General features: G+C 39.7%; 5 protein-coding genes across 5 annotated transcripts in view; 1 reads left to right on the top strand and 4 right to left on the bottom strand.

Moving 5' to 3' along the window:
• Window positions 1-4,051, top strand: part of LOC128379909 (electrogenic sodium bicarbonate cotransporter 4-like) — a 41,953-nt gene extending 37,902 nt beyond the window's left edge. The window contains exons 25-26 of the mRNA XM_053339548.1: window positions 1,332-1,384; window positions 3,739-4,051. Of these exons, the coding sequence (XP_053195523.1) occupies window positions 1,332-1,384; window positions 3,739-4,051 (366 nt within the window). The remainder of the gene's footprint in view (window positions 1-1,331; window positions 1,385-3,738) is intronic.
• Window positions 4,052-6,725: 2,674 nt separating this feature from the next.
• Window positions 6,726-7,657, bottom strand: LOC128380161 (polyubiquitin-B-like). The gene has a single exon (XM_053339877.1). The coding sequence runs from the start codon at window positions 7,655-7,657 to the stop codon at window positions 6,968-6,970; it is 690 nt and encodes a 229-aa protein (XP_053195852.1). The 3' UTR covers window positions 6,726-6,967.
• A 2,609-nt stretch (window positions 7,658-10,266) lies between these two features.
• On the bottom strand, window positions 10,267-11,940 carry LOC128380131 (tripartite motif-containing protein 16-like). Its single transcript, XM_053339834.1, has one exon. It carries the CDS (start codon window positions 11,938-11,940, stop codon window positions 10,267-10,269), a length of 1,674 nt encoding a protein of 557 aa, XP_053195809.1.
• A 2,010-nt stretch (window positions 11,941-13,950) lies between these two features.
• Window positions 13,951-22,391, bottom strand: LOC128379910 (uncharacterized). The gene is made up of 3 exons (XM_053339549.1): window positions 20,718-22,391; window positions 17,519-19,190; window positions 13,951-15,960 (listed from the first exon to the last, which is right to left on the bottom strand). The coding sequence occupies exons 1-3, from the start codon at window positions 22,389-22,391 to the stop codon at window positions 14,249-14,251; spliced, it is 5,058 nt and encodes a 1,685-aa protein (XP_053195524.1). The 3' UTR covers window positions 13,951-14,248.
• Window positions 22,392-24,536: 2,145 nt separating this feature from the next.
• LOC128380147 (tripartite motif-containing protein 16-like) lies at window positions 24,537-26,411 on the bottom strand. The gene has a single exon (XM_053339852.1). The coding sequence runs from the start codon at window positions 26,379-26,381 to the stop codon at window positions 24,708-24,710; it is 1,674 nt and encodes a 557-aa protein (XP_053195827.1). The 5' UTR covers window positions 26,382-26,411; the 3' UTR covers window positions 24,537-24,707.
• Window positions 26,412-26,894: the final 483 nt, after the last annotated feature.

The raw sequence follows: 26,894 nt of genomic DNA on the forward strand, positions 1-26,894 counted from the left end.
AATTTTGACCTAGCATCATATGCACCATGAGGTCTATCTAATCAGCACCTCAGTCCTTTTTTTTCATTTGGTGGCAAATTGGTGGAGTTACAGTAGAGCCATCAACCGAATGTCTTAGTACAGGCGCTAACGGGACCACCAGTGTATCTCATGGCTTTTACTCTGCTGCTACTGCTAAAGCTGGAAACATTGTTAAAATCTCACGCAACCACACAGTATTTCAGTGATCGCATGAGATTTTGACGATCAGCCATCGTTATTTTAATAAACTCCTGGTGTACTTACAAACTTTCCAATGCATGGATTTATGAGTAAAGACCTTATTTGTACTACTGTAGAAGTTTGATAACAATCCAGGCATTATTAGTGGGGTCATTTACCAGATACACTGGTGGTCCCGTTAGCGCCTGTACTAAGACATTCGGCTGATGGCTCTAACTCATAGACTGTATAGAAGAAATGGACGTAACATCCGTGACGTCACCCATTGGTTTGTGGACTGCTGCTTGGAAGCCAGTAGTTTCGAATCTAGGCAGCGCCATCTTGAAAATTTCAGGTGCATGCTGGGAAAAATAAAAACATGGATTCTACTTATATGGGCATGAGGCGGAGCGGGGAGGTTGCTATGGTTGCGAGGGCTGGATCTCGAGGACATTTGTCAATCAACCTGTCAATCAGGACGTAGCCACGCCCTAATGCATACCCTGCTTTATCGTCACATATAAAATCAGGGAGGCCAAAATGTCCCAAATGAACATCATACTGCATTGAAGAAGGCTTTAAACTAGCGATTGAGACCATAAACACATTTTGAAAACGTTTACTGAGGTTAGAAATCAAGTGAGAAGTTGGTGAATTCTCCATTGACTTGTATAGAGACGGTCGCCCCCTGGTGGCCTTTTGATAGAATGCAGTTCTAAGTTACTTCCGCATTGGCTTCATTTCAGAGGACCGGAGTTCCCCGCCTGCTCTAACTCCACTAATTTGCAACCAAATGAGAAAAAAAAGGCTGAGGCGCTGATTAGATAGACGTCATGGTGCATATGACGCTAGGTTGAAATTATGCCGAACCATCGCTTTAATATGAAATGAAATGTTCTCAATGCAGAGAAACTGCTAAAGAATAACCGGTTATTATCGTGACTGTTTAGATTAAGAATCACTTTGTTCACCTTTATCATCTCGTTGTGTCTCTCGTGCTGTTTTGTGTGTATTCGTGTTGAATTGTTCTTGTGTTTACACGCCTGGGTACGCCTGTGTCGTTTCGTGCACATGTTCTTTGTGTGTGTGTGTGTGTGTGTGTGTGTGTGTGTGTGTGTGTTCTCTTACAGGAGCTGAACCCCTACTCAACAGTCACGTCCGATCAAAATGAACTAGACCGCAGGTACTGTGTGCTGAAACTGCACGTGCCCTACAGTGATCTGATGCTCTCACCTGACTCTAACTCTGGCTGGGAACACTCTGTCTCTTCCAGTCAATTCAACACATAAAACACACAAACACACTTTATTTGGAGTTTTTTTTTTCTTCAGTTCTCAGCTGCTGCATCACTTGTATTTATATGTGTTAGATATTTTATTTTCGGTGTGTATAGGTGTGTTTTTACACTGCAGGCGGGTAGATGTGGGTCATTTTTGTGCACTTGCAGAAAGAGAAAAAAAGAGAGAGAGAGAGGAAGAGAGAGAGAGAGAGAAAGAGAGAGAGAGTACTGTTTACAATGCAGTGCATGAGAGCATGTAATTGATATATTTGTACATATTGTGTTTAATTCAGTTGCAAGATAGAAATTTAGGGTTAATCCTTTCATTCAACAACACAACAACCTTCCTACTGTTAATGTATTTTAATCACATTAATCACTTAAATCACTTAATCTTGGTATAACCACAGAAAGATTATTATTATAATTCTCACTTTTCTCTACTTAAAAATGTGTCTTTGTAAAAAATAATCAGACATTAGTTTCAGTTTGCAACCCCGTCTCCTAGAAATGATGTTTATATACTCATACTTGATAATTTTGTTGTATGTAAATGTAATTTCCAGGTGACAGGGTAGCTGTATAAAGACTCCACCCTTTTACAATCTGAATTTCAGGTTTGGGTGTTGGACTGTCTTCTATCTGTACTATTTATTGTAATTATAGTTGTGTGATTGTGTTAGATGTGAGAGTGTGAACAAAAATTAGGAGAGAGAAGAAGTTCAAACCCGCAGGAATCATGAGGCAGTGATCTTTATTCTGTTATAAAGATTGTCTTAGAAAGCTTAAAGACCGTGTAAAGTGAATTCAGACATTTTCTTCTAAACACATTAAATATGTCATAAATGTATTTCTAAAAAAGGTGTAAAAAGCATTTCAATCATTTAGATTTGAATTGTGGAGCTAGGCTTCACAAACTGTGTTTCAACATTTCTGTGTTCAGGATTTAGTGATTAGCATAAACCCGCCCCTGCTGCTGTAGAGGTATAAATACATTCAGCGCACACTACTACTACTACAGTCTACAGTTAGCCAGTTAGCTGAGTTAGCTGCCGAGTTAGCCGCCAAGCTAGCTGCCGAGTTAACCGCCGAGCTAGCAGCTGAGTTAGCAGCAGAAAGCTCTCAGACGTAGCGTCCATGTTTCTGGTAGAGGTGGTGACTTTGATTGACAGGTGACACTTCGTAGGGGGCGGGGCTTCAGCGTTTGGGAGCAGAGAAAGAGGCTGATTTTTACACAACTTTGAAGCCTAATTTCATATATTTGGCAATTTTTTTAATCATTCAAATTTGGCAGGGTGGTTAACAACACACTTTTCCGTGGTATGTCAAACACACAGAGTGTTTTTTAAGCTCGGGACAGTTCCTAAAATGAAGTTTTATAACGATTTTAGCATCAAGAAAATTTGGGGAGATGAGATCCTGATCAGTGTAGTTTCCAGCAAAGGATAACAGCAGTGTGATTTTATTATTTGTACGATTACATTTAATATCGAACATGTCGGGAACCTGCTGATGTATTTTAAAGGTGTGATAGTTCTGTTTCCTGTACCAGGTTATTCATCACAACAGGATTTTGGTTGTTTCTTTTGCCTCAGATATCAGTTCCTCTTTTAAACTGGCTTCTTCTTAGTTTCCTTTGCACCAAAGACTTTTACATAATCTCCAGGTCCCTCCCTCCCTCCCTCCTTCCCTCCCTCCCTCCCTCCCTCCTTCCTTCCTTCTTCCTTCCTTCCTCCCTCCCTCCCTCCTTTCCTTCCTTCTTCCTTCCTTCCTCCCTTCCTCCTTTCCTTCCTTCCTCCCTCCTTTCCTTCCTTCTTCTTCCCTTCCATCCTTCCTCCCTAACTCCTCTCCTTCCTTCTTACTCCTTCCTTTCATCCTTCCTTCCTCCCTCCTTCCTTCCTTCTTACTCCCTCCCTTCATCCTTCCTTCCTCCCTCCTTTCTTCCTTCTTCCCTCCCTCCTTTCCTTCCTTCTTTCTCCCTTCCATCCTTCCTCCCTCTCTCCTTTCCTTCCTCCCTCCCTCCCTCCTTTCCTTTCCTTCCTTCTCCCTCTCTCCTTTCCTTTCCTTCCTTCTTCCTCCTTTCCATCCTTTACTTCCTTTTCCTCCCTTCCATCCTTCCTTCCTCCATTCCTAACCTTCCTCTCTTCCTTTCCTTGACTCAAGGACAACAGGAGGGTTAAATGAACGTCTGATGAATGTATGTTGAAGCTTCCAACTGTGTGTGGTTTTTTGAGCTTCACTCACTCACTGTTCCCCAGCATCACTCTGCACCTGAAGATCTCCTGCCCCCCCTCACCCGCCCACTCCCAGACGAGCCTCGCCCCAGGGGACGCTCCGTCACACCTACGCCTGTCGTCGTCGTCGTTGCCGCTCCGCCCGCCCGTGCCCCAGGTCCACATCCAGGTGGAGTCAGACTGTGAGGGGTCTGGCGTCTACTCCACGCGACGCTACCTGTACCCCCCCAGCGACCCCCCCAGCGACCCGCCGCCTCCTTTTGAAACACACAGAGACTTTCACAGGAAACTGCTGCATGCTCGCTTTAGTGACTCCTGTGCTGAGACCGTCCTGTAGAGCAGCAGGGGTGTCAAACTCATTTTAGTTTCAGATTTCAAGTGAGTCGAACCAGTAAAAACCATTCTATAATAACCTCCAAATAAATATAATATATCTTTACTATAATAAATCATCTGTTTATTGTGAAAAATGAGCAGTTTCAACAATATTAAGTCTGTTTATTCAGATTATTTTGCACAGAAGCTGCTTGACAACATTCAGAGAGCAGAGAGAGTTTATTTTTTAGGTTTTACACAACTACTATCACACAATATCATGTCCTATTTTACCTTAGATGTGAAAATATAACATAATAATAATGATTTAAATGTATTTTATTGAAACTCACAACTATTTAGAATACCACGATCTTTTTAAAACTATTAATTTATTAAAAAGACAAACATTTTTAGCACCTATACACTTAAGTATAACGTTTTAAAATATATATACTATATTTAATTTTTGTGCATTTTGGGCCACCTCAGGAAAAGTCGTCAAATTTCAGAATAAAAGACATGCGGGGTGTTTTTACAAGCTGTCAAATGTTTTGTGTTGAATTATATATTATAAATTTATAGGATGTAATTTTTTTTTTTAAAGATTTTAATGATTTTTCTGTAATTTTCACACTTTGCAAAGTTATCCAAAGTTATCCAGCAGGACCCTTTGACCCTTTGGTGGGCCGGTTCTGGGCCACGGGCTGTATGTTTGACACCCCTGCTGTAGAGAGAGAGAGAGAGAGAGAGAGAGAGAGAGAGAGAGAGAGAGAGAGCTTTACTAGTGTGATCTTACATGACACACACACACACACACACACACACACACACACACACACACACAGAGGGAAGGTTGCATACTTACTATAAAACTCATCAGTTGTTTAAAGGCTGATTTAAAGTCTAACAAGCATACAGGAAGTGCTCTTCTACTTTTACATTAATTGGGTTTTCATCAGAAGACCCCACCCCCCCCACTCCCAACCACCCCCATCCTACCCCCCACCCTCCAATCCTACCCCCCCCCCCCCCCACCCCTCTCCTTACAGCATCACATCTCAGGTTAATATCTGTGTGAACTGACTGAGATGCTTTGAGCTTTTACTGTAGTGACAAAGAAACAACCAAAATGTGTTAATGATGATAAAAACTCTTAAACCTTTTTTTCTCTGTTAAGCTTCTTCTTCTTTTTCTTCTACTGCTGATCTTAAATTCTTCATCTTTGCTTTTTTGTTTTTTGTTGTTTTTTTTCTTGTGCATTATAAGACTGATAGAGAAAGAAGGTCACTGACATCATGGTTTCTGTGCGTTATGGATGTTGAAGCCTTGAAAATGTAATAAAAAAACACATTTACAATCAGTTTGTTGTATAGTTGTGTTTCTTCTGAGTGATAATCAATGTTAGAGCGTACATTACAGTTACTGACGAACATGTTCATGATTATAAAAGGAGGTTAAATCTGGATTTCAAGATTAAATGTGTAAATGTAACAACTTTATAACAGCTTTTACTGCTCATGTAAAACCATGAAGTGATAAAAACACAACACTTGCAACTAGAGATTCATAACAACTCACAATATTTTTTAAATTGATTAATCCACTGATCGATATGTTGGATTATAATTCCTCACAGAGCCCTAAATGAGGTTTTCAAATGTCATTTTTGTCCAAAACTAAAAGATAATCTGTTTACAATGAAAGAAACAAAGCACCAAATTATCGTTTTTTAGAAGCTGCAGCGAGCAAATAGTCAACAATTTGTCTTTCAAGATTATTAAATTACATATGAATTGTGTGATTGATTAATTGATGCAGCTCCTCAGAGATCAGTGGACCTTTCTTCTACATGGAAAACACACTAGAGTATAATATATAATATAATATACACACACATATAATATAAATGTGTAAGTCATAGAAACACACAGGCTGCTAATAGAGGCTAACATCACTTTATTAGTATTCTTTTTCTTCTATTTCTATCTGGCTTTCTTTCTGGCTTTTTGTCTCGTTTTCCCAATTTTTTCTTGCTTTCTTCCTCACATCTGTCTTCCACTTCCTGTCTGTTTTTTGTCTTTATTTTTCTCTTCTGTTTTTCTCTCATTCTGTATATATTTCACTTCTTTTTTGTCTCCATTTCTGTTTTTGTCTTTTTTCCCCCCTTTGCCTTTTCTCAATTTGTCCACATCCGTCTTCCACTTCCTGTCTGTGTTTTTGTCCTTATTTTTCTCTTCTGTTTCTCTCTCTCACTCTGTATATATTTCATTTCTTTCTTTCTTTGTCTTTTTGTCTCGTTTTCCCAAAATGTTCCTTTAATTTGAATTCCCCCTAATCTGGCTGCAACACATCTTCAACCTCTGAGTATTTTAATTGGTCTCTGGCGACACCTAGTGGCCAAATATTTAAATTATTCTCATTTAAAAATACCAAAAACCAACAGAAACTATGACTATACCTCAGTTAAATCTCATTAGACAGATTAGATAAACAGTGTGTGTATGATTGTTTAACATATTGAAAGAGGAGTGATATAAATGAAACTCAGAAGCAGTCAGTTGACAGTGAGAAGCTCTTTTTTTTTTTTATTATTATATTTTTGCTAAACATTTGTAAACAGCAGGATTTTCTATAGATGCTTTTCGCTCAAGGCCATAATGAAACCAGAATGAACTCAGATCTCAGATCCACCAAAAAACACAAAATCCATTCCTCCAATTATCTTTAAAACCTGTAAATACCAAAATGTGCAAAAAAACAAAAAGTATTAATAGCAGATAAAAGCAAGTTTCAGGAATGCTCAACCTTTTAATGAAAGAAAGGAATGACAGCTGATCAGGAGGAGTGATTTAACACTGGAATATAATGGTGGTTTGTTGTTGGGTTTTTTTTACTGAGACATTTTATTATTAGAAGAAGAAGAAGAAGAAGCAGCTTAGTTTCCTCCACGGAGACGCAGCACAAGGTGGAGGGTTGACTCCTTCTGGATGTTGTAGTCGGAGAGGGTGCGGCCATCTTCCAGCTGCTTCCCGGCGAAGATCAACCTCTGCTGATCGGGAGGGATTCCTTCCTTATCCTGGATCTTCGCCTTCACGTTCTCGATGGTGTCGCTGGGCTCCACCTCCAGGGTGATGGTCTTACCGGTCAGGGTTTTCACGAAGATCTGCATGCCTCCCCTCAGACGCAGGACCAAATGCAGAGTGGACTCCTTCTGGATGTTGTAGTCGGAGAGAGTGCGGCCATCTTCCAGCTGCTTCCCGGCAAAGATCAACCTCTGCTGATCGGGAGGGATTCCTTCCTTATCCTGGATTTTAGCCTTGACGTTCTCGATAGTGTCGCTGGGCTCCACCTCTAAAGTGATGGTCTTGCCGGTGAGGGTCTTCACAAAGATCTGCATGCCTCCCCTCAGGCGGAGCACGAGGTGGAGGGTGGACTCCTTCTGGATGTTGTAGTCAGAGAGGGTGCGGCCGTCTTCGAGCTGCTTGCCTGCAAAGATAAGCCTCTGCTGGTCGGGAGGGATTCCTTCCTTATCCTGGATCTTTGCCTTCACGTTTTCAATGGTGTCGCTGGGCTCCACCTCTAAAGTGATGGTCTTGCCAGTCAGGGTTTTTACAAAGATCTGCATTTTTACACTGTGGAAAAAAAGGAGAGAAAACATAATTAATAATTGAAAAAGTGAACAACTGTTTTGAAATTAACCTTGTGGCTGCTTTAATATCATGATCTATGAAGTAATGCTCTGAAATCAAGAGTGTTCCTCATTTGGTATGACTCAGTATGACTCAATATCTATGTTGGTGCATATATCTATTATCATCATACATTATACTGATGTTTTACACACTTATTCATACTCATTTACTATTTATATTCCATTTTAAAAGTATTTTTTCTCCACTGTCCTCTCCTAAAAATTACAATTTCTACTCAATACCCAATATAGAAACTTGACATAAACGGTGTTTACTGATGTCCACAGATATTATAATACAATTACAAGGCATTTTTAAATAAGAAAAATGACTTTATAAAGTATAATTTATTTAGTATTTCAATGGTTGCTGACTCATTTCCGGCAATAAGGCGTTGCTTGTTTATTTGGGTCACACAACCAGCCACTTTTCCCTCTGTGATGTTTATGACTACACAGCAGCAGCAGCAGCAAGCATTATCCTGCAGATGTTACTGGATGAATCTTTATTTATTCACTTTAACCAGATGCTTCCTGTTTTTGTTTCACTGGCGTCGCTTCACAGCAAAAAAAAAAAAAAAAAGAAAGAAAAGAAACGTCGTGCTTTCATTACGCATTTTAACATTAACTCGGTCACTAAATCATCCTCGACCATTTCCAATCTTATATCGATCATTTTATTCATCCTGTACCAAATTGATTGACCCACTAGTGTTATCTTTAGGCCCCTGTTAGCTTCATTAGCTCCTCAAAACAGCTGACGTAGCTCCTAATATTTGGGTCACGGCGGCAAGTTTAAAGTCTATTTATCAATTATAACACTTGACAACACCATATATGAAAGAGTCAGTAGTTACATGATCATTATCCGTTTTTAAAACCTCAAAATACTTACAGACAAATGTTTCCCAGCGGGGTTTATATCTCTATGTCTCTGCTCCTGTTTGCTGTTTGCTAAACAAAAGCGGCGAAGCGGCTTTTATAGTGAACACAGATCGGTGTATCCTTCCGCTGACCCACCCGGTGGAACTATAAAATATGATCTCACAAACACACAAATACACCATAACACCATCATGGAAGATAATAAAACATAAGTATACTCGATTAAAATACACATATGTAATATTGTGTAGAATTATGAGGAGGGTATCTTTTTCTTTTTTTTAAGGAAAAGTGATGGTCGTGATGAATGACCGTTCACAGCCTGCGCGGATGTAGACCTGACATAGGAAAGAAAACATTCGACGTTATTTTTTAAATAAAAATAGAAAAATATATATCAATAAATATGAATATAAAAATACCACAAAATGATTAACGTTATAATTATTATTATTAATCATATTATATTATTCATATTATTATCATATTAATAATATACTTTTGTAATTGTTGTTTTTCTTACTATTAAGATAAGATGCATTTTTACACAAGCAGTATAATAATGGAGGAAAAAAGTAGCAGTGTAAGGGTGAAGGTGACAAAAAAATAAATAAAATAAAAACAAAAAAACTATATACAGTAAACAATCTCTGTGTAAATAAATCTGCCATAAATAAATGTGCAATATGCAGAAGTTCCTGAGATAATATACATATGTGCAATGTTTCTAGGATTTACACAGTAAGGATAGCATCAGTCTTTTTTTTAGTGGGAGTGGGAGGTACTGGGAATTGTGGTGTTGTACAGTCTGATGGCTGATGGTATGAAAGAGACTTGAACTTTTTGTTTTAGAAATACAATATCAGTACTGTAAATCAGGTCAAATACAGCCTAGGTAGCCCACTAAACAAACAAACACATAAATGAAAGAAGAGAATTGGGTTAAACCAAAAAACAAATAGTTTTATTAACAAATTATTTATAAAATAAAGAAGACAGAGGCACAAGCCTTCTAAGAGATTGGTATCAATATTTTTGACTATACCATTTTCATTAGTTTTATTGTGTTATATAATATTTTAAGTTTTATATCAAACACAAAGTTTCAGTTATATTCAATGTTAAATAAAGAATGATGTGTGCCATATACATAATACAAAGAATATTTAAGTTTTGAATGAGATCCTGAAATGAAGACAGAGGAAAACACTTTCTCACTATTAAAACTCATCTTTATTGATTATTTAAAGCTTCAGATTGTTCACACATCAATGACTTTTGTTCAATGATTTCATGTCCAGATTCACTTCATCCACACAATCAGCTAGTTTAACCACAAATGTCAGCTATGTACAACAACATCATTACTGATCTCCTGGTTGATTACTATCATGATAATTACAGTTTGATTAATGACAACAAAATATCTATGATGAAGGAAGTTCTGCTGTTTTCTCTGTTTAAGAAACGACAGCACACAAGGAAGTGAAATTATCGACAGAACAAATGAAAAGAAAAAGGTGATGACAACTCCAGTTTGATTGACAGCTGATCTCTGTGCAGTTCAGAAACAGCCACAAGCTCTCAAAAACATGGAGACAAAAATATGAATAATTACAACACAGGATCTGACACATGAAGTCTGAAATCACTTCTGTCTATTTCAGTTTACACAACTCAGCTGTGACTATATAATTAAGAAGCCAAAGTCCAGCATGGAGAGGCTGAGTGAATGTGGTCTGGACTCTGTGGAGGAGAGTCATGGTTTCAGAGACACTGTAGAAGGACAGAATACCTGCTCTGTGATCCAGGTACACTCCGACTCTGGAGGAACGAGGACCTGAGACGGGAGTTTCAATGTTGTTGAAGAAAAATGTATAACTGTTAGTGTTACAACGTAAAGCCCAAGATTTGTCATTACATCCAAATCCACATTCAACTGATAATCCTGCTCTGCTGATGTTCTTGTATGCGACTGCGACATAAACTTCTCCTCCTCTCCACTCCACCTCCCAGTAACAACGTCCAGTCAGACTCTCTCTACTCAGCACCTGAGCCCATAAAGTGAATCTGTCTGGATGACTAGAATAAGACTGATGTTGTCTCGTTCGTTGTACTTTTCTGTTCCCCTCAGATAATAACAGCCATGTGTTTGCTGTGTTTGGATCCAGAGTGATTTCACATGAATATTTTAAGAACTCAGCTCTGGTCTTGGGTTCTGGTCCTGACAGTAAAACGTCCACTTCAGTCCCTGCCAGTGAGATGTTTGTCCATTTGTCCCTCAGGATGTCCTGTAGTTTATCTCTGAGCTCTGACACAGCTGCTGTCACATCCTCAAAGTATCTGAGAGGACGGATATTGATGCTGGATGAGTCTGTAGGTTCACTGAGTTGTGACACTGAGGGGTAGTTGTGTAGAAACTGGTTGTGATCCTCTGTGTGTGAGAGTTGCTTCAGTTCAGCGTCTTTCCTCTTCAGCTCAGTGATCTCCTGCTGCAGCTTCTCCTGAAGCTCTTTGACTCCACTCACTTCAGTTTCCTGCTGGGATCTGATCTGCTGCTTCACATCAGAGCTTCTTTTCTGGAGGAGACGGATCAGCTCAGTGAAGATCTTCACACTTTCCTCCACTGCTTTATCAGCAGAACTACTGACAGCCTTCAACTCCTGTTGAAGCAGCTTCACATCTTTCTCTCTGTCCTGGATTCTCTGCTGGATGTTTAGTTGACTCTCCTCGAGCTCTCTCTGCCTCTCAGTCCTTTCTGCTGCAGCTGAGACTGTGTCGTGGCCTTTATGTTCATCCACAGAGCAGAGGTAACAGATACTCTGCTGATCAGTGCGGCAGAACATCTTCATTACCTCATCATGACGAGAGCAGATGTTCTCCTGGAGCTTCTTGGAGGGCTCAACCAGCTTGTGTTTCTTTAATGGAGCTGCATCATAATGAGGCTGGAGGTGATTCTTACAGTAAGAGGCAGGACAAGTCAGACAGGACTTGAAGGCTTTCAGCTTCCTCCCAGTGCAGACATCACAGGCCACATCTTCAGGTCCAGCATAGCAGTGATCAACAGGAGCAGCTTGGAGTCCAGTCTTCTTCAGCTGCTCCACTAAAACTGCTAACATGGTGTTTTTATTCAGGACAGGCCTCGGTGTGAAGGTCAGTCTGCACTGAGGGCAGCTGTAGATCTTCCTCTGATCCTCTCCATCCCAGAAGTTTTTAATACAGCTCATACAGTAGCTGTGTCCACAGGGAATAGTCACCGGATCCTTCAGTAGATCCAAACAGATCGAACAGCTGATTGTTTCTCGGTCCAGCTGATCTCCTTTCTGCGCCATTTCAGCTCTCAGTGGCAACGACTGTCTGAGTTTCACTTACTGAGAAAGTGAAACAAGTTTGAAATCTGATCTGAACAACATGTGATCCTGTAGTAAATGCAGCTCTTGTCCTGCCCGACATGTTGGTTACACCCATCTTCAAACTGTAGATCTAAAGGGGAGGGAACAAGGAAATAGAGTATGAGCACAGAGTGAAGCTTGTTGTATTTGAGAGCAGGAAGAAGAGGGAGGGGTTATCAATGATTCACTCCAGGAGGAGGAACAGTTTTAATAACAGATACTCTGCCAGCCTTTGATAGTCACATGATCATCTGGTTTAATCTTTAACAATGTGTTGTATTTTAAAAGGCTTGTTATATTATCCATTGTGTCAAATCTTCATCTGAAAAATAACTAAAGCTGCCAGATAAATGTAGTGGAGTAGAAAGTACAATATTTCTCTCTGACATGTAGAAAGTAGCATCACATGGAAATACTACAATAAAGTACAAGTACCTCAAAACTGTACTTAATTACAGCACTTAAGTAATAGTTACTTTCTGCTGCTGTATGTGACTCACTGACATGGTTGTCCAGACATGTTATATTCAACTGATCTTAATGATCTGGAAGATGAATGTAATTATATAACCCAGAAGTTTAACTTTTTTTTGCTTTATAGGCCACTGAGCAACTTTCATTAAAGACAAATGTTTCCCAGCGGGGTTTATATCTCTATGTGTCTGCTCCTGTTTGCTGTTTGCTAAACAAAAGCGGCGAAGCGGCTTTTATAGTGAACACAGATCGGTGTATCCTTCCGCTGACCCACCCGGTGGAACTATAAAATATGATCTCACAAACACACAAATACACCATAACACCATCATGGAAGATAATAAAACATAAGTATAATCGATTAAAATATACATATGTAATATTGTGTAGAATTATGAGGAGGGTATCTTTTTCTTTTTTTTAAGGAAAAGTGATGGTCGTGATGAATGACCGTTCACAGCCTGCGCGGATGTAGACCTGACATAGAAAAGAAAACATTCGACGTTATTTTTTAAATAAAAATAGAAAAATATATATCAATAAATATGAATATAAAAATACCACGAAATGATTTATATTATTATTATTATTATTATTATTAATCATATTATATTATTATGATATTAATAATATACTTTTGTAATTGTTGTTGTTCTTACTATTAAGATAAGATGCATTTTTACACAAGCAGTATAATAATGGAGAAAAAAAGTAGCAGTGTAAGGGTGAAGGTGACAAAAAATAAATAAAATTAAAACAAAAAACTATATACAGTAAACAATCTCTGTGTAAATAAATCTGCCATCAATAAATGTGCAATATGCAAAAGTTCCTGAGATAATATACATATGTGCAATGTTTCTAGGATTTACACAGTAAGGATAGCATCAGTCTTTTTTTTAGTGGGAGTGGGAGGTTCTGGGAATTGTGGTGTTGTACAGTCTGATGGCTGATGGTATGAAAGAGACTTGAACTTTTTGTTTTGAAATACAATATCAGTACTGTAAATCAGGTCAAATACAGCCTAGGTAGCCCACTAAACAAACAAACACATAAATGAAAGAAGAGAATTGGGTTAAACCAAAAAACAAATAGTTATAAAATAAAGGAGACAGAGGCACAAGCCCTCTAAGAGATTGGTATCAATATTTTTGACTATACCATTTTCATTAGTTTTATTGTGTTAAATAATATGTTAAGTTTTATATCAAACACAAAGTTTCAGTTATATTCAATGTTAAATAAAGAATGATGTGTGCCATATACATAATACAAAGAATATTTAAGTTTTGAATGAGATCCTGAAATGAAGACAGAGGAAAAAACTTTCTCACTATTAAAAATCATCTTTATTGATTATTTAAAGCTTCAGATTGTTCACACATCAATGACTTTTGTTCAATGATTTCATGTCCAGATTCACTTCATCCACACAATCAGCCAGTTTAACCACAAATGTCAGCTATGTACAACAACATCATTACTGATCTCCTGGTTGATTACTATCATGATAATTACAGTTTGATTAATGACAACAAAATATCTATGATGAAGGAAGTTCTGCTGTTTTCTCTGTTTAAGAAACGACAGCACACAAGGAACTGAAATTATCCACAGAACAAATGAAAAGAAAAAGGTGATGACAACTCCAGTTTGATTGACAGCTGATCTCTGTGCAGTTCAGAAACAGCCACAAGCTCTCAGAAACATGGAGACAAAAACATGAATAATTACAACACAGAATCTGACACATGAAGTCTGAAATCACTTCTGTCTATTTCAGTTTACACAACTCAGCTGTGTCTCCAGAATAAGGAAGCAAAAATCCAGCATAGAGAGGCTGAGTGAATGTGGTCTGGACTCTGTGGAGGAGAGTCATGGTTTCAGAGACGCTGTAGAAGGACAGAATACCTGCTCTGTGATCCAGGTACACTCCGACTCTGGAGGAACCAGGACCTGAGACGAGAGTTTGAATGTTGTTGAACAAAAAATTATAACTGTTAGTGTCACAACGTAAAGCCCAAGATTTGTCATTATATCCAAATATAGACTCATTTGACCATCCTGTTCTGCTGATATTCTTGTATGCGACTGCTACACAAACTCCTGTCCCTCTCCACTCCACCTCCCAGTAACAACGTCCAGTCAGACTCTCTCTACTCAGGACCTGAAACCATTCAGTGAATCTGTCTGGGTGACTAGAATAAGACTGTTGTTGTCTCATTAATTCAGCTTTTCTGTTCCCTTCAGATAATAACAGTAGTGTGTTTGCTGTGTTTGGATCCAGAGTGATTTCACATGAATATTCTAAGAATCCAGCTCTGGTCTTGGGCTCTGGTTCTGCTTCTGACAGTGAAACCTTCACTTCAGTCCCTGTCAGTGAGATGTTTGTCCATTTGTCCCTCAGGGTGTCCTGTAGTTTATCTCTGAGCTTTGACACAGCTGCTGTCACATCCTCAAAGTATCTGAGAGGACGGATATTGATGCTGGATGAGTCTGTAGCTTCACTGAGTTGTGACACTGAGGGGTAGTTGTGTAGAAACTGGTTGTGATCCTCTGTGTGTGAGAGCTGCTTCAGTTCAGCGTCTTTCCTCTTCAGCTCAGTGATCTCCTGCTGCAGCTTCTCCTGAAGCTCTTTGACTCTACTCACTTCAGTTTCCTGCTGGGATCTGATCTGCTGCTTCACATCAGAGCTTCTTTTCTGGAGGAGACGGATCAGCTCAGTGAAGATCTTCTCACTGTCCTCCACTGCTTTATCAGCAGAGTGACTGACGGCCTCCACCTCCTGTTGAAGCAGCTTCACATCTTTCTCTCTGTCCTGGATTCTCTGCTGGATGTTTAGTCGACTCACCTCGAGCTCTCTCTGCCTCTCAGTCCTTTCTGCTGCAGCTGAGACTGTGTCGTGGCCTTTATGTTCATCCACAGAGCAGAGATAACAGATACTCTGCTGATCAGTGCGGCAGAACATCTTCATCACCTCATCATGACGAGAGCAGATGTTCTCCTGAAGCTTCTTCGAGGGATCGACCAGCTTGTGCTTTTTAAATGCAGATTCATAATGAAATTGAATATGGTTCTCACAGTAAGAGGCCAGACATTGCAGACATGACTTGAAGGCTTTCATCTTCCTCCCAGTGCAGACATCACAGGCCACATCTTCAGGTCCAGCATAGCAGTGATCAGCAGCAGCAGCTTGGAGTCCAGTCTTCTTCAGCTGCTCCACTAAAACTGCTAACAAGGTGCTTTTCATCAGGGCAGGTCTCGGTGTGAAGGTCTGTCTGCACTGAGGGCAGCTGTAGATCTTCCTCTGATCCTCTCCATCCCAGAAGTTTTTAATACAGCTCATGCAGTAGCTGTGTCCACAGGGAATAGTCACCGGATCCTTCAGTAGATCCAGACAGATCGAACAAGAGAAGGATTCTCGGTCCAGCTGATCTCCTTTCTGTGCCATTTCAGCTCTCTGTGGCAACGACTGTCTGAGTTTCACTTACTGAGAATTGAAACAAGTTTGAAATCTGATCTGAACAACATGTGATCCTGTAGTAAATGCAGCTCTTGTCCTGCCCGACATGTTGGTTACACCCATCTTCAAACTGTATATCTAAAGGGGAGGGAACAAGGAAATAGAGTATGAGCACAGAGTGGAGCTTGTTGTGTTTGAGAGCAGGAAGAAGAGGGAGGGGTTATCAATGATTCACTCCAGGAGGAGGAACAGTTTTAATAACAGATACTCTGCCAGCCTTTGATAGTCACATGGTCATCTGGTTTCATCTTTAACAATGTGTTGTATTTTAAAAGCCTTGTTAAATTATCCATTGTGTCAAATCTTCATCTGAAAAATAACTAAAGCTGCCAGATAAATGTAGTGGAGTAGAAAGTACAATATTTCCCTCTGACATGTAGAAAGTAGCATCACATGTAAATACTACAGTAAAGTACAAGTACCTCAAAACTGTACTTAATTACAGCACTTAAGTAATAGTTACTTTCTGCTGCTGCATGTGACTCACTGACATGGTTGTCCAGACATGTTATATTCAACTGATCTCAATGATCTGGAAGATGAATGTAATTCTATACCCAGAAGTTTAACTTTTTTGGCTTTATAGGCCACTGAGCAACTTTCATTAAGGAATGGGGCTAACCTCCAATGCTGTGTCCTGTTCTCTTTATACATCCGTTGGTGTTACCAAAGACTAAGAGTTTATTTCAGTGTGTTTTCACTTCATGACATTTAATTGTAACACCACGCCTAAAAAAGGTAAAGTTTAGCAAATATTTTCATAAATTACTAATTATTTCATTTTTTCAAGCAAAAACCTTAAAACATTTTCTATTTCTATTTTTTTCAGTGTGAAGATTTTCTGCTTTTCTCTGTTTTAAATCTAGTTTCATATTTTCTCCAAAACATTTGAATAACATCCTGAAATGAAGATAGAAGAAAATACTGTCTCATTGTTAAAAAACCTCTTTATTGATAATATAAAGCTACAGCTTGTTAACACATCCAATCAGTAAAGTTTGTTTATAGACTTTTGTTCAATGATTTCATGTCTAGATTCACTTCATCCACACAATCAATCAGTTTAACCACAAATGTCAGCTATGTACAACAACGTTATTAATGATCTCCTGGTTGATTATTATCATGATATTTAAAGTTTGATTGTACATCTTTTTATGAACTTACAAAGTGATGAGAGCAAAATATCTATGATCAAGGAAGTTCTGATCTTTTCTCTGTTTAAGAAATAACAGCACATTAATACAAACATGAAATTAACATTTAGAAAATAGAGAAGTTCACATTTTTATCTGAATAAATGTCAGTGAAGGTTGAAAACATGACCAGCATCCATGGAAAAAAAACATACAGGAAAAAGTGACATTTACACACATTGAAAACATCAACAGAACAAATGAAAAGAAAAATATATCTCTGTGCAGTTCAGAAACAGCAACGAGCTCTCAGAAACATGGAGACAAAAACATGAAGAATCACAACACAGAATCTGACACATGAAGTCTGAAATCACTTCTTTCTATTTCAGTTTACACAACTCAGCTGTGACTCCAGAATCAAGAACCCAAAGTCCAGCATGGAGCGGCTGAGTGAATGTGGTCTGGACTCTGTGGAGGAGAGTCATGGTTTCAGAGACGCTGTAGAAGGACAGAATACCTGCTCTGTGATCCAGGTACACTCCGACTCTGGAGGAAACAGGACCTGAGACGGGAGTTTCAATGTTGCTGAACAAAAATGTATAACTGTTATTGTCACTTACTAAAGCCCAAGATTTGTCATTACGTCCAAATACACATTCATATGATGATCCTGCTCTGCTGATGTTCTTGTATGCGACTGCTATACGAACTCCTCCTCCTCTCCACTCCACCTCCCAGTAACAACGTCCAGTCAGACTCTCTCTACTCAGGACCTGAAAATAAAAAGTGAATCTGTCTGGGTGACTAGAATAAGACTGTTTTTGGCTCATTCGTTGTACTTTTCTGTTCCCCTCAGATAATAACAGGTGTGTGTTTGCTGTGTTTGGATCCAGAGTGATTTCACATGAACATTTTAAGAACTCAGCTCTGGTCTTGGGCTCTGGTTCTGGCAGTAAAACGTCCACTTCAGTCACTGCCTGTGAGATGTTTGTCCATTTGTCCCTCAGGATGTCCTGTAGTTTATCTCTGAGCTCTGACACAGCTGCTGTCACATCCTCAAAGTATCTGAGAGGACGGATATTGATGCTGGATGAGTCTGTAGGTTCACTGAGTTGTGACACTGAGGGGTAGTTGTGTAGAAACTGGTTGTGATCCTCTGTGTGTGAGAGCTGCTTCAGTTCAGCGTCTTTCCTCTTCAGCTCAGTGATCTCCTGCTGCAGCTTCTCCTGAAGCTCTTTGACTCGACACACTTCAGTTTCCTGCTGGGATCTGATCTGCTGCTTTACATCAGAGCTTCTTTTCTGGAGGAGACGGATCAGCTCAGTGAAGATCTTCTCACTGTCCTCCACTGCTTTATCAGCAGAGCGACTGACGTCCTCAACCTCCTGTTGAAGCAGCTTCACATCTTTCTCTCTGTCCTGGATTCTCTGCTGGATGTTTAGTCGACTCACCTCGAGCTCTCTCTGCCTCTCAGTCCTTTCTGCTGCAGCTGAGACTGTGTCGTGGCCTTTATGTTCATCCACAGAGCAGAGATAACAGATACTCTGCTGATCAGTACGACAGAACATCTTCATCACCTCATCATGACGAGAGCAGATGTTCTCCTGGAGCTTCTTCGAGGGCTCAACCAGCTTGTGTTTCTTAAATTGACCAACAGTGTAATGAGGCTGAAGGTGATTCTCACAGTAAGAGATCAGACACATCAGACAGGACTTGAAGGCTTTCAGCTTCCTCCCAGTGCACACATCACAGGCCACATCTTCAGGTCCAGCATAGCAGTGATCAGCAGGAGCAGCTTGGAGTCCAGTCTTCTTCAGCTGCTCCACTAAAGCTGCTAACATGGTGTTTTTCATCAGGACAGGCCTCGGTGTGAAGACCTGTCTGCACTGAGGGCAGCTGTAGATCTTCCTCTGATCCTCTCCATCCCAGAAGTTTTTAATACAGCTCATGCAGTAGCTGTGTCCACAGGGAATAGTCACCGGATCCTTCAGTAGATCCAGACAGATCGAACAGCTGATTGTTTCTTGGTCCAGCTGATCTCCTTTCTGCGCCATTTCAGCTCTCTGTGGCAACGACTGTCTGAGTTTCACTTACTGAGAAAGTGAAACAAGTTTGAAATCTGATCTGAACAACATGTGATCCTGTAGTAAAAGCAGCTCTTGTCCTGCCCGACATGTTGGTTACACCCATCTTCAAACTGTAGACCTAAAGGGGAGGGAACAAGGAAATAGAGTATGAGCACAGAGTGGAGCTTGTTGTGTTGGAGAACAGGTAGAAGAGGGAGGGGTTATCAATGATTCACTCCAGGAGGAGGAGCAGTTTTAATAACAGATACTCTGCCAGCCTTTGATAGTCACATGATCATCTGGTTTAATCTTTAACAATGTGTTGTATTTTAAAAGGCTTGTTATATTATCCATTGTATCAAATCTTCATCTGAAAAATAACTAAAGTTGCCAGATAAATGTAGTGGAGTAGAAAGTACAATATTTCTCTCTGACATGTAGAAAGTAGCATCACATGGAAATACTACAGTAAAGTACAAGTACCTCAAAACTGTACTTAATTACAGCACTTAAGTAATAGTTACTTTCTGCTGCTGTATGTGACTCACTGACATGGTTGTCCAGACATGTTATATTCAACTGATCTTAATGATCTGGAAGATGAATGTAATTCTATAACCCAGAAGTTTAACTTTTTTTTGGCTTTATAGGCCACTGAGCAACTTTCATTAAGGAATGGGGCTAACCTCCAATGCTGTGTCCTGTTCTCTTTATACATCCGTTGGTGTTACCAAAGACTAAGAGTTTATTTCAGTGTGTTTTCACTTCATGACAGTTAATTGTAACACCAGGCCTAAAAAAGGTCATGATTGGCAAATATTTTCATAAATGACTAATTAAAACATTTTCTATTTCTAGTTTCTTTGTTTTAAATCTAGTTTCATATTTTCTCCAAAACATTTGAATAACATCCTGAAATGAAGACAGAAGAAAATACTGTCTCATTGTTAACAATCCTCTTTATTGGTAATGTAAAGCTACAGCTCGTTCACACATCCAATCAGTAAAGTTTGTTTATAGACTTTTGTTCAATGATTTCATGTCCAGATTCACTTCATCCACACAATCAATCAGTTTAACCACAAATGTCAGCTATGTACAACAACGTTATTACTGATCTCCTGGTTGATTATTATCATGATATTTAAAGTTTGATTGTACATTTTTTTATGTATTTACAAAGTGATGAGACTAAAATATCTATGATGAAGAAAGTTCTGCTCTTTTCTGTGTTTAAGAAACAACAGCACATCAATACAAACATGAAATTAACATTTAGAAAAAAAGAGAAGTTCACATTTTTATCTGTATAAATGTCAGTGAAGGTTGAAAACATCACCAGCCTCCATGGAAAAAAACAAACAGACATTGAAAACATCAACAGAACAAATGAAAAGAAAAAAATATCTCTGTGCAGTTCAGAAACAGCAACAAGCTCTCAGAAACATGGAGATGAAAACATGAATAATTACAACACAGGATCTGACACATGAAATCTGAAATAACTTCTGTCTATTTCAGTTTACACAACTCAGCTGTGACTCCACAATTAAGAAGGAAAAGTCCAGCATAGAGAGGCTGAGTGAATGTGGTCTGGACTCTGTGGAGGAGAGTCATGGTTTCAGAGACACTGTAGAAGGACAGAATACCTGCTCTGTGATCCAGGTACACTCCGACTCTGGAGGAACGAGGACCTGAGACGGGAGTTTCAATGTTGTTGAACAGAAAATTATAACTATTAGTTTGACAATCTAAAGCCCAAGATATGTCATTATTACGTCCAAATACACATTTCTTTGACCCTCCTGCTCTGCTGATGTTCTTGTATGCGACTGCTATACGAACTCCTCCTCCTCTCCACTCCACCTCCCAGTAACAACGTCCAGTCAGACTCTCTCTACTCAGGACCTGCCACCATCCAGTGAATCTATCTGGATGACTAGAATAAGACTGTGGTTGTTTCATTCGTTGTACTTTTCTGTTCCCTTCAGATAATAACAGTAGTGTGTTTGCTGTGTTTGGATCCAGAGTGATTTCACATGAATATTTTAAGAACCCAGCTCTGGTCTTGGGCTCTGGTCCTGACAGTGAAACCTTCACTTCAGTCCCTGTCAGTGAGATGTTTGTCCATTCCTCCCTCAGGATGTCCTGTAGTTTATCTCTGAGCTTTGACACAGCTGCTGTCACATCCTCAAAGTATCTCAGAGGACGGATATTGATGACGGATGAGTCTGTAGGTTCACTGAGTTGTGACACTGAGGGGTAGTTGTGTAGAAACTGGTTGTGATCCTCTGTGTGTGAGAGCTGCTTCAGTTCAGCGTCTTTCCTCTTCAGCTCAGTGATCTCCTGCTGCAGCTTCTCCTGAAGCTCTTCGACTCGACTCACTTCAGTTTCCTGCTGGGATCTGATCTGCTGCTTCACATCAGAGCTTCTTTTCTGGAGGAGACGGATCAGCTCAGTGAAGATCTTCTCAATGTCCTCCATTGCTTTATCAGCAGAATGACTGACGGCCTCCACCTCCTGTTGAAGCAGCTTCACATCTTTCTCTCTGTCCTGGATTCTCTGCTGGATGTTTAGTCGACTCACCTCGAGCTCTCTCTGCCTCTCAGTCCTTTCTACTGCAGCTGAGACTGTGTCGTGGCCTTTATGATCCTCCACAGGGCAGAGATAACAGATACTCTGCTGATCAGTACGACAGAACATATTCATCACCTCATCATGACGAGAGCAGATATTCTCCCGGAGCTTCTTCGAGGGCTCGACCAGCTTGTGTTTCTTTAATGGAGCTGCATCATAATGAGGCTGGAGGTGATTCTCACAATAAGAGGCAGGACAGGTCAGACAGGACTTGGAGGCTTTCATCTTCCTCCCAGTGCAGACATCACAGGCCACATCTTCAGGTCCAGCATAGCAGTGATCAGCAGGAGCAGCTTGGAGTCCAGTCTTCTTCAGCTGCTCCACTAAAGCTGCAAACATGGTGTTTTTATTCAGTACAGGCCTCGGTGTGAAGGTCTCTCTGCACTGAGGGCAGCTGTAGATCTTTCTTTGATCCTCTCCATCCCAGAAGTTTTTAATACAGCTCATACAGTAGCTGTGTCCACAGGGAATAGTCACCGGATCCTTCAGTAGATCCAGACAGATCGAACAAGAGAAGGAGTCTCGGTCCAGCTGATCTCCTTTCTGTGCCATTTCAGCTCTCTGTGGCAACGACTGTCTGAGTTTCACTTACTGAGAAGTGAAACAAGTTTGAAATCTGATCTGAACAACATGTGATCCTGTAGTAAATACAGCTCTTGTCCTGCCCGACATGTTGGTTACACCCATCTTCAAACTGTAGATCTAAAGGGGAGGGAACAAGGAAATAGAGTATGAGCACAGAGTGGAGCTTGTTGTGTTTGAGAGCAGGAAGAAGAGGGAGGGGTTATCAATGATTCACTCCAGGAGGAGGAGCAGTTTTAATAACAGATACTCTGCCGACCTTTGATAGTCACATGATCTTCTGGTTTAATCTTTAACAATGTGTTGTATTTTAAAAGGCTTGTCATATTATCCATTGTGTCAAATCTTCATCTGAAAAATAACTAAAGCTGCCAGATAAATGTAGTGGAGTAGAAAGTACAATATTTCCCTCTGACATGTAGAAAGTAGCATCACATGGAAATACTACAGTAAAGTACAAGTACCTCAAAACTGTACTTAATTACAGCACTTAAGTAATAGTTACTTTCTGCTGCTGTATGTGACTCACTGACATGGTTGTCCAGACATGTTATATTCAACTGATCTTAATGATCTGGAAGATGAATGTAATTCTATAACCCAGAAGTTTAACTTTTTTGGCTTTATAGGCCACTGAGCAACTTTCATTAAAGACAAATGTTTCCCAGCGGGGTTTATATCTCTATGTGTCTGCTCCTGTTTGCTGTTTGCTAAACAAAAGCGGCGAAGCGGCTTTTATAGTGAACACAGATCGGTGTATCCTTCCGCTGACCCACCCGGTGGAACTATAAAATATGATCTCACAAACACACAAATACACCATAACACCATCGTGGAAGATAATAAAACATAAGTATACTCGATTAAAATACACATATGTAATATTGTGTAGAATTATGAGGAGGGTATCTTTTTCTGTTTTTTAAGGAAAAGTGATGGTCGTGATGAATGACCGTTCACAGCCTGCGCGGATGTAGACCTGACATAGAAAAGAAAACATTCGACGTTATTTTTTAAATAAAAATAGAAAAATATATATCAATAAATATGAATATAAAAATACCACAAAATGATTTATATTATTATTATTATTATTAATCATATTATATTATTATGATATTAATAATATACTTTTGTAATTGTTGTTTTTCTTACTATTAAGATAAGATGCATTTTTACACAAGCAGTATAATAATGGAGAAAAAAAGTAGCAGTGTAAGGGTGAAGGTGACAAAAAAAAAAAATTAAACAAAAAACTATATACAGTAAACAATCTCTGTGTAAATAAATCTGCCATAAATAAATGTGCAATATGCAGAAGTTCCTGAGATAATATACATATGTGCAATGTTTCTAGGATTTACACAGAAAGGATAGCATCAGTCTTTTTTTTAGTGGGAGTGGGAGGTACTACTGGGAATTGTGGTGTTGTACAGTCTGATGGCTGATGGTATGAAAGAGACTTGAACTTTTTGTTTTGAAATACAATATCAGTACTGTAAATCAGGTCAAATACAGCCTAGGTAGCCCACTAAACAAACAAACACATAAATGAAAGAAGAGAATTGGGTTAAACCAAAAAACAAATAGTTTTTTTAACAAATTATTTATAAAATAAAGAAGACAGAGGCACAAGCCTTCTAAGAGAATGGTATCAATATTTTTGACTATACCATTTTCATTAGTTTTATTGTGTTAAATAATATGTTAAGTTTTATATCAAACACAAAGTTTCAGTTATATTCAATGTTAAATAAAGAATGATGTGTGCCATATACATAATACAAAGAATATTTAAGTTTTGAATGAGATCCTGAAATGAAGACAGAGGCAAATACTTTCTCACTATTAAAAATCATCTTTATTGATTATTTAAAGCTTCAGATTGTTCACACATCAATGACTTTTGTTCAATGATTTCATGTGCAGATTCACTTCATCCACACAATCAGCTAGTTTAACCACAAATGTCAGCTATGTACAACAACATCATTACTGATCTCCTGGTTGATTACTATCATGATAATTACAGTTTGATTAATGACAACAAAATATCTATGATGAAGGAAGTTCTGCTGTTTTCTCTGTTTAAGAAACGACAGCACACAAGGAAGTGAAATTATCGACAGAACAAATGAAAAGAAAAAGGTGATGACAACTCCAGTTTGATTGACAGCTGATCTCTGTGCAGTTCAGAAACAGCCACAAGCTCTCAAAAACATGGAGACAAAAACATGAATAATTACAACACAGGATCTGACACATGAAATCTGAAATCACTTCTGTCTATTTCAGTTTACACAACTCAGCTGTGGCTCCAGAATTAAGAAACAAAAATCCAGCATAGAGAGGCTGAGTGAATGTGGTCTGGACTCTGTGGAGGAGAGTCATGGTTTCAGAGACGCTGTAGAAGGACAGAATACCTGCTCTGTGATCCAGGTACACTCCGACTCTGGAGGAACGAGGACCTGAGACGGGAGTTTGAATGTTGTTGAACAAAAAATTATAACTGTTAGTGTCACAACGTAAAGCCCAAGATTTGTCATTATGTCCAAATATACATTCATTTGACAATTCTTTTCTTTTGATATTCTTGTATGCGACTGCTACATAAACTCCTCCTCCTCTCCACTCCACCTCCCAGTAACAACGTCCAGTCAGACTCTCTCTACTCAGGACCTGGCTATAATAAGTGAATCTGTCTGGATGACTAGAATAAGACTGATGTTGTCTCATTCGTTCTACTTTTCTGTTCCCCTCAGATAATAACAGTAGTGTGTATGCTGTGTTTGGATCCAGAGTGATTTCACATGAATATTTTAAGAATCCAGCTCTAGTCTTGGGCTCTGGTCCTGACAGTAAAACGTCCACTTCAGTCCCTGTCTGTGAGATGTTTGTCCATTTGTCCCTCAGGATGTCCTGTAGTTTATCTCTGAGCTCTGACACAGCTGCTGTCACATCCTCAAAGTATCTGAGAGGACGGATATTGATGCTGGATGAGTCTGTAGGTTCACTGAGTTGTGACACTGAGGGGTAGTTGTGTAGAAACTGGTTGTGATCCTCTGTGTGTGAGAGCTGCTTCAGTTCAGCGTCTTTCCTCTTCAGCTCAGTGATCTCCTGCTGCAGCTTCTCCTGAAGCTCTTTGACTCGACTCACTTCAGTTTCCTGCTGGGATCTGATCTGCTGCTTCACATCAGAGCTTCTTTTCTGGAGGAGACGGATCAGCTCAGTAAAGATCTTCTCACTGTCCTCCACTGCTTTATCAGCAGAGCGACTGACGGCCTCCACCTCCTGTTGAAGCAGCTTCACATCTTTCTCTCTGTCCTGGATTCTCTGCTGGATGTTTAGTCGACTCACCTCGAGCTCTCTCTGCCTCTCAGTCCTTTCTGCTGCAGCTGAGACTGTGTCGTGGCCTTTATGTTCATCCACAGAGCAGAGGTAACAGATACTCTGCTGATCAGTGCGGCAGAACATCTTCATCACCTCATCATGACGAGAGCAGATGTTCTCCTGGAGCTTCATCGAGGGATCGACCAATTTGTGTTTTTTGAATTGACCAACAGTGTAATGAGGCTGGAGGTGATTCTCACAGTAAGAGATCAGACACACCAGACAGGACTTGGAGGCTTTCAGTTTCCTCCCAGTGCAGACATCACAGGCCACATCTTCAGGTCCAGCATAGCAGTGATCAGCAGGAGCAGCCTGGAGTCCAGTCTTCTTCAGTTGCTCCACTAAAACTGCTAACATGGTGCTTCTCTTCAGTACAGGCCTCGGTGTGAAGACCTCTCTGCACTGAGGGCAGCTGTAGATCTTCTTCTGATCCTCTCCATCCCAGAAGTTTTTAATACAGCTCATGCAGTAGCTGTGTCCACAGGGAATAGTCACCGGATCCTTCAGTAGATCCAGACAGATCGAACAAGAGAAGGAGTCTCGGTCCAGCTGATCTCCTTTCTGCGCCATTTCAGCTCTCAGTGGCAACGACTGTCTGAGTTTCACTTACTGAGAAAGTGAAACAAGTTTGAAATCTGATGTGAACAACATGTGATCCTGTAGTAAATGCAGCTCTTGTCCTGCCCAACATGTTGGTTACACCCATCTTCAAACTGTAGATCTAAAGGGGAGGGAACAAGGAAATAGAGTATGAGCACAGAGTGGAGCTTGTTGTGTTTGAGAGCAGGAAGAAGAGGGAGGGGTTATCAATGATTCACTCCAGGAGGAGGAACAGTTTTAATAACAGATACTCTGCCGACCTTTGATAGTCACATGATCTTCTGGTTTAATCTTTAACAATGTGTTGTATTTTAAAAGGCTTGTTATATTATCCATTGTGTCAAATCTGCATCTGAAAAATAACTAAAGCTGCCAGATAAATGTAGTGGAGTAGAAAGTACAATATTTCCCTCTGACATGTAGAAAGTAGCATCACATGGAAATACTACAATAAAGTACAAGTACCTCAAAACTGTACTTAAT

The sequence above is a fragment of the Scomber japonicus genome, chromosome 19 (assembly GCF_027409825.1).
Source record: "Scomber japonicus isolate fScoJap1 chromosome 19, fScoJap1.pri, whole genome shotgun sequence".
NCBI lineage: Eukaryota > Metazoa > Chordata > Actinopteri > Scombriformes > Scombridae > Scomber > Scomber japonicus.